At 36.4% G+C, this 13220-nt stretch overlaps 1 protein-coding gene and 2 non-coding genes across 3 annotated transcripts; 1 reads left to right on the forward strand and 2 right to left on the reverse strand.

Moving 5' to 3' along the window:
• Positions 1-8282: 8282 nt before the first annotated feature.
• Positions 8283-8356, reverse strand: Trnan-guu (transfer RNA asparagine (anticodon GUU)). The gene has a single exon. It is a non-coding gene; the product is annotated as a tRNA-Asn (tRNA).
• Positions 8357-9016: 660 nt separating this feature from the next.
• Trnan-guu (transfer RNA asparagine (anticodon GUU)) lies at positions 9017-9090 on the reverse strand. Its single transcript has one exon. It is a non-coding gene; the product is annotated as a tRNA-Asn (tRNA).
• A 2513-nt stretch (positions 9091-11603) lies between these two features.
• LOC144451783 (uncharacterized) lies at positions 11604-12956 on the forward strand. The gene is made up of 4 exons (XM_078142687.1): positions 11604-11628; positions 11809-11911; positions 12260-12352; positions 12821-12956. Exons 1-4 carry the CDS (start codon positions 11604-11606, stop codon positions 12918-12920), a joined length of 321 nt encoding a protein of 106 aa, XP_077998813.1. The 3' UTR covers positions 12921-12956.
• The last annotated feature ends 264 nt before the right edge of the window (positions 12957-13220 follow it).

The following is a 13220-nucleotide window of genomic DNA, read 5'->3' on the forward strand; positions in this document are numbered from 1 at the left end:
TCAGTTACCATCTCAGTATGTTTGTATTTAAATATTGGTACATGTTAGTGCTAGTGTTGCCTACCTGGGTAATTTCACGAATAATTACAGTGGCCGAGACCAGCGTTCTCTTTGGCAGTTCTTTCTTAAGTATTGCGACTGACAATGCAGCAGAAAACACTGCAACTGTACAAATACCCTGAGTATACCTACATTGGAATTTGTGCATGATGGGGTTCTGTTATCATTGCCTATATATATTTGAAACATCAACATTCGTAAAAAAAACAAAAACAAACAAAAAAAACCTGTATATTCATGTTACATGAAATGATTGAGTGTTCATTTGCATAGTGCATTACCACTAAGTCTACACACACTACTAATGTAAGTAATCACTGGTACATTACATAATAATATATATATATATATATATATATATATATATATATATATATATATATATATATATATATATATATATATATATATATATATGTCAAGATCTCTTTGTCTAACTAATACAACTCTAGTTCTCTTACATTGTCTTGTACTGCTATTATAATAAACTTATTCTTTAGTTAAATATTCTGTACTTAAAAATTTTTCCTGAATAAATTTAACAGTAATGAGTCAACTCAACATGTACATACATGATATTTCATATATAGATATATTTATATAATTATGTATATATTCAGTGGCTTACAAAGGGAGATAAAATATCCATAAGTTTACTGACCTGTTTGTATAGATAATCAAATTTGTGAGCTTCTTTGTGTCAATGGTAAAGTCCTGGTACTGCTCTGTTGTGTTTTGTTATGTTCGTCATCATCATCACCATCATCATTATCATCGTCTTTTAACATTTGTTCTTGTTACATTAAAAACTAAAAACTTACATGCAAGGATAGCAGGGAAAAGCATAAGTGAAAGACATGCATAGGACACACACACACACACACACACACACACACACACATACATACATACATACATACATACATACATACATACATACACACACACATACATACATACATACATACATACATACATACATACATACATACATACACACACATGTATACATACATACATACATACATACATACATACATACATACATACACACACATGTATACATACATACATACATCATACATACATACACACACATGTATACATACATACATACATACACACATGTACACATACATACATACATATATATACATACATACATACACACATATGTATACATACATACATACATACATACATACATACATACATACATACATACAGACAGACACAGACATACATACATACATACATACATACATACATACATACATACATACATACATACATACATACATACATACATACAGAAAAAGTACATATATCCTGGCAGATCATTGTACACCCCTTCATTTTGTTTGTCGATGAGAGAGGGCGCACTGACCGAGCAGAATGTGGAAAAAGCATAGTCGTCAATAAGACAGCATGTACTCAAACATATACAATACGTATATACTTGTGTAAACAGTAGTGGTCGGAACAGGAAGACCAAGTGGTACAAGGTATTGACAACATATTGATGCGTGTGGTATGCTGTGGAATGGAAACAATGATAATATTTGCACGTAATTGTCAAGAAGTTCAAAAATGGTGAAAAAAAACCTGGTTACTCTTTTAAATGTTAATTACTTGTTGAACGATTTGCTGAGTAACTTTTTCGCGAAGGCAACAGACGAGAAAGCCGAGAGCCCTCCACATTGGTTAAAGCATGGAGGTATAAAAATAGATGGATAAAGGAAGTCGGCAAGTTTATTTTTAACTCAGACCACTATCTCGAAAGTGGTCTGAGTTTTTACTAAGGAAGTCGTGTCTATAGAGTACTGTTGTTACAGCATTAGATACCCTGGAATCAATGTGCGAACAAGTTTACTAATCGTCAAGTTTGGTTGTAACCGAGGACAAAATGCGAGGTAAGGTTTGTTTTTTATTTCAAAATTGTATAGATCGGCCGTAACGATGGAAACAGAATGGTTGTATTTCTACTGCTTTCTGTAGCACATATCTCAAAAAGTAGAAGCTAAGCTTCGCAAGACAAGAAATTTATACACAACTTCCACTATGATACGTTACAAGCGTAGATTACTTGGAAATATACGATCGTTTTGTCTACCTTCAGTGGGACGGGGGGGGGGGGATTGGCGAATTCGCTTTCAGAAATACATCCAAGTTTGCTCAGTGTATGTATGTATGTATGTATGTATGTATGTATGTATGTATGTACGCACGCACGCACGCATGTATGTGTGTATGTATGTATGTATGTATGTATGTATGTATATGTGTGTATGCATGCCCCCATATATATATATATATATATATATATATATATATATATATATATATATCATATACCTCTATGTGCATGTAAGTCTGAATGAATTATCAATATAAGTGTGTTGATTGATCGAGGAAAGATTATCACATGGCAGCTGAGTTGTTATATATCTTACAGTTTCTAATTACATTCAGAAGTTGTTCCAGGATACGCTGTACGTAACAGATAAGGATATTTTAAGGAAGTGGTGTGGGAAAACGAGAAAATTATATTTCCGTTTCATACGTGTGGTTACTGGGAGTTTATAGAGCCAAAAATACAAATCTCGGTGCTATTATCGTAATTAATCCTGAGCTCACACTCTGTCCATCATTTTATTGTCACTCTAGATAACTCGTTACTGGTTGGGTCTCACCTTCGGCCAAATCATGTACGCCTATACACAAACCCATAAGCAAACAAACAAACACACACACAGACACACACACACACACACACACACACACACACACACACACACACACGATTAAATTGCTAAATAAATAAACATTCAAACATAAATCATTCTGTCAGTCATTGGCTAAATATGTCACAGAATTCTAAATTCCAAACAAAAGATATTCATTGACCTATAAATGTGTACTTTTCGTTTGTTCCAGTTAAACTTCGTCCCAGTTCCTGCGTGCTTGTGTTCCTCGTCTTAGTAGTTCTGTGTCTTCAAGTTTTACTGCAGCAGGTGAGCTGATAATTATGAAGTACAGCTAATGAAGCTATTACAGCATAAATCATTTATATACATATTCTGTACTGAAAGCCCCACTAAAGTAGCACAAACTGAGTTTATAAACTCTGTTCTCAAGATCGTTCGCGAATGTAGTTTCCATACATATGTTGCCGATTTTCACATTTTTCAGAGACTTTTGACTCCTGTTTTCAAGGAGAATATGTGTATTTTATCATTGAGTTTGCTTCTGGTGGAAATGTAGACTTTTAAATTTGACCCCTAGTTTTTGAAGTTTTGTAGCGTTTGTACTTGTAATTTCAATATGCCAGGGTATGCACCTGTATCCATTATCCTGCCAAGTCCTCCCCCGTGGGAGGGGATCAAAGCTTATTAATTAGACAAGCGTCCTCATAAACAAAACAACAACAACAACAACAACAACAACAGCAACAACAGCAGCAGCAGCAGCAGCAACAGCAGCAACAGCAAGTGTCGTCATAGTAAGCAAGTCGCGCTCAGAGTATGTTTGTCTAATTAACTCGACTTTATTCTACAGCGACCCTCCATTGTGGTTAGTGTGGTTGACACAACCATGTATGGTGGAAGTCGTGATGACAGGGTACCTAGTTATCCGATGAGAAACCGGAGACCCTCCACGAATAGGAATGTTGTACACACCACAATATCAGTCAGCGATTCTACGTCTGTTGTTGTTGCGTCGTCGAGTGTTGAATTACGTGCCGCAAGACTCCAAGACTTAAACTCAACGAAAAACGAATTAAAATGGAATTTTAGCAGACAAGGTGTAAACAGAACAGTAGATGTGAGATTGAGTTTCTTTCAGGAAAAGATTACACCATTTACCAGTGTACGTGATGATGTCAACGTGAAAAGGAGTCATTTTCAAACAGTTTCAAATTTGTCGTTAGATAAAGGAAATACCACATATAAACAACCGTACACTAGTTTCTCAACTCCATCGGAACCAGACAATCGTCGAACGGGATACACTGACATGACATCACACACAAGAAGGAACCTCTCCATCAACAAACCTCCGACATCGACGAATTTGAACGTGAACGTGAACGGGAACGTGAACGTGAACGGGAACGTCGATGGATTACAACATGTGCCCTTGCATGTACTTGAAGACGTTGGAAATAAAAATGCTACCAAAGAAAAATTTCAAAACTTTTCAACAAGTACATCAAGCCATCAATATTTAGACTCAAATATACAACATTATCATTTAAGTCGTAATCAGTCGGGTGGAACTGTTTTTTATAACTCCAAGACAGATTCAACCAGGTCAAAACCCTTGCCTGATATGGAGTATGCCCAGGGAGCTTTTAGTTGCTATCCTGCATCCAGTCTAGCTGATTATAATATCGAACAAGTAAGAAAGTTTGGCTTAGTTTTTGATTTGTGGTGATTCTGCACAGGCCTCCTCTATGTACCACCACCACCACCACCATCACCACCACCACCACCACCACCACCACCACCACCACCATCATCATCATCATCATCATCATCATCATCATCATCATCATCATCATCATCATCATCACCATCATCATCATCATCATCATCACCATCATCATCATCATCATCATCATCATTGTAAAGTTTCTAGGAGAAGAGTTTTCATAAAAAAACTTTCATGTAACCGTGACCAAAATTACACATTGAAAATTTATAAAGCAGAATGAAAAATAGTCTATAGGCTATCCGTGGCTTTGAATCCTTCTTCACGTCTAGAGGAATGAGAAATCATGAACCAAAAGTTGTTCATGCAAATAATTAAACCCCTAACTAGTAGAATGACGTAATTGAAAAATATACCATGAATATTATGTCACTACCTACAATGAACACAAATTTATCATTGGGCAGAATTCTGTGATTAATTAACATAAGCATGAAGTTGTGGCTTTCTTGGAATTTGAAATTTCATCTCAGCACCTCATTCCTCTAGACGTCGACAAGGATTCAAAGCCACGGATAGTCTCTAGACTTACATATAAGTTAAGAAGAAAGAAGGAAGGTTAGAAAGAGGGAAAGGAAGTTAAAAAGACTGAAAGATGTTGACAAGTGAGACCAGTGTTTAGTTTCACTTCTTCTATTTTCCTTGTGACGTTTCGAATGAGGTCCATTACTCACATTACACCAGATATGTTTGGCATGTAGAAACCACTCAACACCGCGCTTCTGAAATTCTTTCACTGTGTAACACCAACACCGTGACTTCGGTGACTTTCACCATATTACACGGGTTTTTATCACTGTGTAATTAACATACCATGCAGTAAACAAGTGTCAGTGATCTCCATTTAAAGCATTCTCGCAAACCAGAGCTGTTGGGTCTTGGACGGTGCCGTAAAAGAGGCTGTGGTTTACGACGATGCATTTAAAGCTACACTAGCTGTGACCGGGGAATTATTTTTTCAAAAATAAACTATATATTCACTGAAAATTTACTAGTAATTAGACTTTGTATATAACAGACTTTATAATAATAAACTTATTATTTCTGATGAATTTTCTATCTGCAGACTTCTCTTCCTGGATTTACACTGGATATGTCGTTGTATATTGTTAATACAATGCTTAGCCTCAAGTAAGTGTTATACGTTGATGTTAGTTCAGATAATTTCTATTTTTGTGGGGAGTCAAAATTCAAACAAATTATATATCAGTTGAGACCATATGATATGTATGATATGGTACTTCTCTCTCTCTCTCTCTCTCTCTCTCTCTCTCTCTCTCTCTCTCTCTCTCTCTCTCTCTCTCTCTCGCTCGCTCTCTCTCTCCCTCTCTCTCATATCTCTTCCCACTTCATCCTCTCCGTAAGATTACAAAATTAACACCAATTTATCATTTCACACCAGAGACTCCAAGATGTTTATAATGACACTCGACAGAAAAGACATAAATGAAGATATCACGCTGCTTGACACACCTAGTAAGTTAGGTTTTTACATTGTAATCATTCGTAGACGCAATGATGCTGATCACGTGACACGCCATGTTCGAAAGTGTCGTTGAGATACTACAAAAGTTCGATTCTTCGATGATATGTATTTACAAACGACGAATATGTGAATTAATTGATAGATTACTTCGTTGTCATTCCAGTTGATACACATAGATTATCATGTTTATACCCAGACGGCAGAGAATGGAAGATGTCACAGACTACAGAAATAAACGGGTGAGTAAAATTAACGAATTTTAGTATTCCACTCGTTGCATTAAAAACCCATTCCTTGTTAAACCGCACTGTATGGGGAATGTCTATCTATCTATCTATCTATCTATCTATCTATCTATCTATCTATCTATCTATCTATCTATCTATCTATCTATCTATCTATCTATCTATCTATCTATCTATCTATCTGTCTGTCTATCTATCTATCTATCTATATATCTATCTATCTATCTATCTATCTATCGATCTATCTATCTATCTATCTATCTATCTATCTATCTCTGTGGGGGTGTATGCTTGAGCGAGCGCGCGTGCGTGCGTATGTATGTATGTCTGCCTGTGTGTCTGTTTTTTCTGGGGAGAACAGTGCTCAATGCAAAATTAGCAACATAGTATAATAGGTACATGTACACACATGCACACGCACGCACACACATATACACTCATCAGTATGTACATACACACAAAGAGACACGCCAACAACTTTACCTTCCATGCATCTACACAGAAACATAGTTGGTACCATTAAAGGTGATTCAAAATACATTCACTGTTATAAGGTAAGCTTTTATATATCAATAAATACAGACGAAATGTAGGTAAAAATAACAGTCTCCTCTCTCTTCCCTTGATTTCATTTAGAGCAGTAAGGATGCTGTCTTGTCATCTTCCTCGCTATATGCATGATTGTTTTCGATCAGAATACGGTAAGTTAAAACATGCATGCGTACAGTAAATATGGATATTTGCAGAGGATATTTGTTACTTCAATGAAGTGCGCCCTCTAACTAATAACGATTCGAAGTAGATTTTTCATTTCCTTCCTCAATCATGTGTCACTTCATCCTCGATTTCTCGTTGTTCTGGCTGCGAGAATAGAAATTTCAATATTCGACTTATATTGAATGATTAACCCTGTAAATTAAAAGTACACATGTTCACTGTCACTGCTTTGTTTACTCTCAGCGTACGTGAAACCATTTGCCCCTTCCGTAAACTGTACCTGTGTTTTCACCATTTAGGTAACGAATCATACATTTTTATTCTCATTGATTGGATTATGTTTCTCGATCCTAGAGACGTATTTTTGATTTTGGATATTAAATCAGTTTTTCCCAGATTACTTTCATTTTTTTTTAAATGTTTACATCGTGTACGGTTAATTTTGTTTTTCAGGAGGAAGTGATATGACTATTCCATTGTGTGTAAATTTCTGGTTGATAAAATATTCGGCGCTGACTACAAAGAGAAGGTAATTTGTTATATTGGTCTGTTTAGTTTAGAACTTAAAGCCAGTATCAAATACAAATTTCTGTTATAGTATAAATGTATAAGTACGCAGTATGACTCTAAAGAAAATCACGACATTCCGGCTTGTGTCCCTTTAATACAAGTGTTATTACTTCATTAGGGTGACTCCTATTGATTTCTAGGTTTTACATCGTTAAACCTTACAAAGGATGGGTCGGTCAGTCGATTAAAAAAAATTCGAATTTTTCGCACAGATATTTGTGGAGTCCGCGGCCATGTTACCATCAGTGATGTTGTGATCGTTTTTTCAAACCTGCCGTAGAGGTCGTCGATTTTTTTTCTTTATTCCGCTAGATTGAAGAAATTAAGCTTAGGGTCAGTCGGGTCAAGTGAAACAGAAATAAAAACGGGTTTTTATTAAAACTAGAGGTCTTGGCTTCGACAGCCACAACAGTTTAGTGTATTTTGCGACAGTGACAAATTAAAATGTTCAATCTTTCATACATTTATGAAAAATACTTTTTTGATTTCTCCACCATACTATTTGCAAATTAAATTCCCCCACCCCCGAACATTTTCGAATAAATTAAATTAGCAATTGATCTGAGTCAAGTCGATGCTGAAATAAAAATAATAAAAACTCTCCAAAATTGTTTATTTCTACATTAATTCATATAAATAGCTATCACGTGGCCGTGTTCACATACATATACAACAACCGTGATATTATGTAGCGAAGCAAAAGTATTGACCGTCCCTGGATGGGCTTGAACCATCAACCTTTCGGTTAACAGCCGAACGCGCTAACCGATTGCGCCACAGAGACAAGATGTATGCAGTCATTGCGTTAGTATCTAAAACGCCGACACAAAGGACCGACCTTTGGCCTTGAGGCATGCCGACGCGGATAGATACGAACGAAGATTTGATATATTTTCTGTACATATGTGTTGTTGACACTTCTGTATTTTGTGATAAGTGTACAAGTTATCAATTATTTGAAGAAAAAAAAATACTTTCAAAATTCATACCATATCGCGAACTTTGACGGGAGAAATGTTTGCGATTTGATCGGCAGAGTCGGGAAAAGTGACGATATTGATGACAAATGGGTATTAATTTTAGACTTTTAATTTATAAAACAACTTAGCCATGCTTTCACAACTTTAAAAAAAATTAAATGCAAATTTACTGTGTTTTTATTGCCGCGCAAAACAAGAAATTTCGGACACCCAATTTCAACAATCAAAATATTGGCAAATTGAGAACCTTTAAGCTTACTCATACATGAAAGAGAATTTCCGCGTACCCATTCAAATCGTCATCGAACTATTTAAAAAGACATGCCATGTAAACAAATAATCGAAAATCGACAATACATAATAAAATCCTGTCAAAAATACTTTAAATTCTTTCATAAAAATAGCTATAACGGAAACGTGGTCGACATGAACAAAATATTGTTAAGCAAAGCAAAAGAACTGATCGTCCCTGGATGGGCTTGAACCATCAACCTTTCGGTTAACAGCCGAACGCGCTAACCGATTGCGCCACAGAGACAAGCTGCATTAAGTTTGTGTGCCAGTATTTTTAAAACGCCAACACAAAGGACCTTTGACCTTGAAGCACAAACAACGGTAGATTGACACAATAGACAGAGACTAACGTTAACTATATTATTGAACAATGTGTATTGTTGGTAACACGTCTGTATTTTATATAGTTCGCATATAAAGTGTATTCGAAAAAATCCTCGGGTACCACATTTATACCATATGGCATATTGTGAACTAAACGCTAGTAATCCGGCGTGAAATGTTTGCGATTTACAAATGAAAAAAATGGTTTGCGATATTGTCGATCAGTAGTACCGTTGAAGTATCTCAATGAATGTGTTTATTTATTCATTAACGGCGACCTACTTTTGTACGTACGTAGGGATTTTAAAACTATCGCGTCGTTGAAGGCGTGCATTCCTGCTCGACAACGATACGACCAGCTGGCTGTATGTGCTCCACCAGTGAAACAACAGGTGCGTATTGACCATTGTCATCACTATAATGTTACCGTACTACACTGCGCTATATCAAAAATATCAGCTGAAGTGATAACTTGACATTTACACACACTACCCAAATCACCGGATAATGAGTATGGTCTGATCTGATTTAATCTCATCTATTATTGTCATTGTAATGCTCGTATTAAGAGTTTATAAACACGACATTGAATCATCGAGATAATACTGATTAATTGATCAAGTTAAAAATCTCTCTGTAGCTGTATGTATGTATGTATGTATGTATGTATGTATGTATGTATGTATGTATGTATGTATGTATGTATGTACGTACGTACGTATGTGCGTATGCCTGACTTTCTGCCTGCCACACAGATACACACACGTGTACACAGGCAGACAGACAGACAGACAGACAGACAGACAGACAGACAGACATATACATAAACACACGCACACTCTCTCTCCTCCCCTCTCTCTCTCGAGCTACCAATCTCCCACCCACCCCTCTCTCTCTCTCTCTCTTACAATATATATTCAAAACGGCAATTTGAATATTCTTATATATTTCTTGATAGGAGTGGTCAATATTACCTGAATGGATAGAGTACCATTTATTGATTGGTTTCAATCATTTCTATCTATACACCGTCAATGGAAGTAGAGATGAACTTTCCAAACTGTTGAAGTAAGTTTAAAAACAGATACGTTGTACGATTGCAAGCAGTTTTCCACGACGTGAGTCGTCCCTCAAATTTAAAGTTTACCATGAGATTTGTTTTTGTAAAATGAGATGATGTGTATAATGTTATATTATGTCGTATGTATACCTCTCCTTCCTCTAACGTCAAGTATCTCTCAGCCATTGGCGAACAATTGCTATTATGTTAAGTTGTAGTCTCGGTTACCCAGACTCCCTTACTTCAGCCCCTCAGCAGTTCTCCCTTGGCCGCCATGAAGTGAGCCATCAGCGGTGAGGCTGGGTAACATTAAGTTTGTGTCTGTCAGCGGTGCTATCAAGATTTCTACGTGTTCACCAACGTAACGATTTCTTCCAACCCTTTCTAGGAAATATATAGAACTAGGAGCAGTCAGTCTACGATCATGGATGTCTCAGCCGTGGATTAATGTTAGTGACAAAGTTCAAACAATAACGGCCAGAAATGATTGCCTCTACAGAAATAAGGTATGTTTTGAATAAAATATAATTATTGAAATTCAGAAGCTGAATTTACAACAAATTTACTGAAATGAAAATACGAAATCGGGGTCACACTAAATACGCAACAGGCTGGGCTTGATCTCCCTCCCAGCAATTACTGAACCCCGATGATTAAACTTAAGTATGTACGTAGTGCGTGTTGATCATTATCACACACGCTCGCAAATATATATTTATTTTCTTTTGATTTATTTTTTTGTTTTGCAGGACAACTCAAAATGGTTAGCCTTTCTAGATGTGAATGAGTACATATACCCAGGTCAATCGGATGATTTATTAGCAGTATTGGAAAGTTATAAGAATACCAGCAAAACAGATATCATAAAGATTAAGAAATTTTATTTCCACAGACCCGTAAAAGGTGTGTACAATGTAAAAATACTGTTTACTTCTCTGTTGACTTGCACTCATGGTTTGCATATGTTTATATACATATATACATAGTGCCATTTCTCATTTTCCAAAGTTTGCTGGTCGAGCACATGTGATATTATAACGTGCGTTGGCTCTGCCGTAAAGAGGTACGGTCTTGGTAGTTTACGACGATTGGACATTTTCATACGTACGTTATCTCCACATCAGTTCACGTGCCTTACTGCAAAGTATGTAAATATATATTTGTATGTTTGATATATTTTATCACAAGTAAGCGGTGTGATTTTATCGTATATTTTGACCTTGCTTGCTTTTCTTCAGTAATGTTTCATCGTTCACTGTTAGACAGCAAACTTCAAAGTCATAGACAGAACGTTTTTGGTTTTGGACAGGAGGGTAGACATCAAGGTATTGTTTTAAAGGGTGAGGATATTTTGTGAATGCACTGTGATTAATATGTTTCGTCCACTTTCACTTATCGGTAAGGAGTGGACGTCTCAACATAGCCGGAAGTGACATATTAGGCTCGAGATAACTGGCTGCAAAGGCAGGAAGTGACGTAGTATCCTATTAGAAGTGCTTGTACATGATCAATTCTGTTAGCAACTGTTGCGTTTCTCCTGTCATGCATCATTATTATACCCTCTCTCTTCTTAAACAGGTTCAAATGATAAAGACAAGCTTCTCATAGAAAGTTACAGAAGAGCACACTTTGACAGTTACAGTGGCAGGGAGAGATTTGTTGTCAACCCACAGAATATAAGGTATCATGGCAAATAAGTCATTCCCGAGAGAGAGAGAGAGAGAGAGAGAGAGAGAGAGAGAGAGAGAGAGAGAGAGAGAGAGCTATAAACTGATAAAGGTTGTTGACATATCTATTGTAATGATTCATTTGCATAATTAATAATTTTCAGTAGGCAGTATCTTAGGTATACGTATGCAAGCTTCGAAATTCACATAATTCATATGTTTTATTACAAGATCAATGTGCCAATTTAAAGGGTACATCATGTATCTCAGATTTTTTGCATTCCAACATTTAAGGTGTGTATGAACAATAATCCAAAGACTTGACGGAAGGCATTCAATTTACATTTGGTTTTACTCTGTAGTTTAATTTCCATGAAGTACGGTGACCTTGCTGTGGTGACAGATAATGACCACTTAATGGCCAACAGGTCTATTGTCAGGGTGAACCACTACAAGTAAGTATGTACATGCTATTTTTATCTTTCAAGCAGTTTTTAAGGGATGTGCATATAAAGTCACACCGGGTTGGGATAACTGCTTTTGCTATAAAGTTTTTTATGCTCTCGGTGTTATATCCACAACGCTGAGGGCGATGATGTCGATGATGATGATGATGATGACGATGACGATGATGATGATGATGATGATGATGATGATGATGATGATGATGATGATGATGATGATGATGATGATGATGATGATGATGATGATGATGATGATGATGATGACGACGACGACGACGACGACGACCTGTTTCAAGTTTTGGTAGTGGCCAAAACAGTCTTGACACTTCCCCAAACAGAGGCATGAAAAATTGTGATCTTCCTCAATCTTCAACCCCAGTTACATCTTATTAGATATATACTAGTAACACTCACGTGAAAATTCGTACCGTCATCATACATTTGACTTTTCAATTTCAGAACTGGATATTCGGCGGGAACTGAGCTTGATGCAGGAATGAGAAGATTTATACCACAAGTCAAGGCTTATCTTTGTCGTAGATTGGGACATTGCACGTGAATATTTGTCATTTTGATAATAATGTATTTTTTTGAAGACAGAGATATATTTTAAAGAAGAAGAAGATAACTTTGCACAAATCTGAGGAATGAAAAACTGCAAAAATGTGTGGTGTGTGTATGTGTGTGTGACACACTTGAGGTCACTTGGTAATTTGGAATTTGCTGGCTGTGTTGAGAGAGAATGCTTGCCATGTCGACCACATCCAGCCTGTAGCGGCTAAGTTTCCAGACTTCCACTTTCTAACATTGCAACCACACACAACAGCACATTGTCCAAACTGTACACATACATGCATTA

Source organism: Glandiceps talaboti, chromosome 21 (genome assembly GCF_964340395.1).
Source record: "Glandiceps talaboti chromosome 21, keGlaTala1.1, whole genome shotgun sequence".
NCBI classification, from domain to species: domain Eukaryota; kingdom Metazoa; phylum Hemichordata; class Enteropneusta; family Spengelidae; genus Glandiceps; species Glandiceps talaboti.

Coding starts and splice junctions, on each gene's coding strand:
- LOC144451783 (XM_078142687.1), top strand. CDS start 11,604: ATGTTTCGTCCACTTTCACTTATCG. Junction 11,629..11,808: donor TCGTCCACTTTCACTTATCG/GTAAGGAGTGGA, acceptor CTTCTTAAACAG/GTTCAAATGATAAAGACAAG. Junction 11,912..12,259: donor GTCAACCCACAGAATATAAG/GTATCATGGCAA, acceptor TTTACTCTGTAG/TTTAATTTCCATGAAGTACG.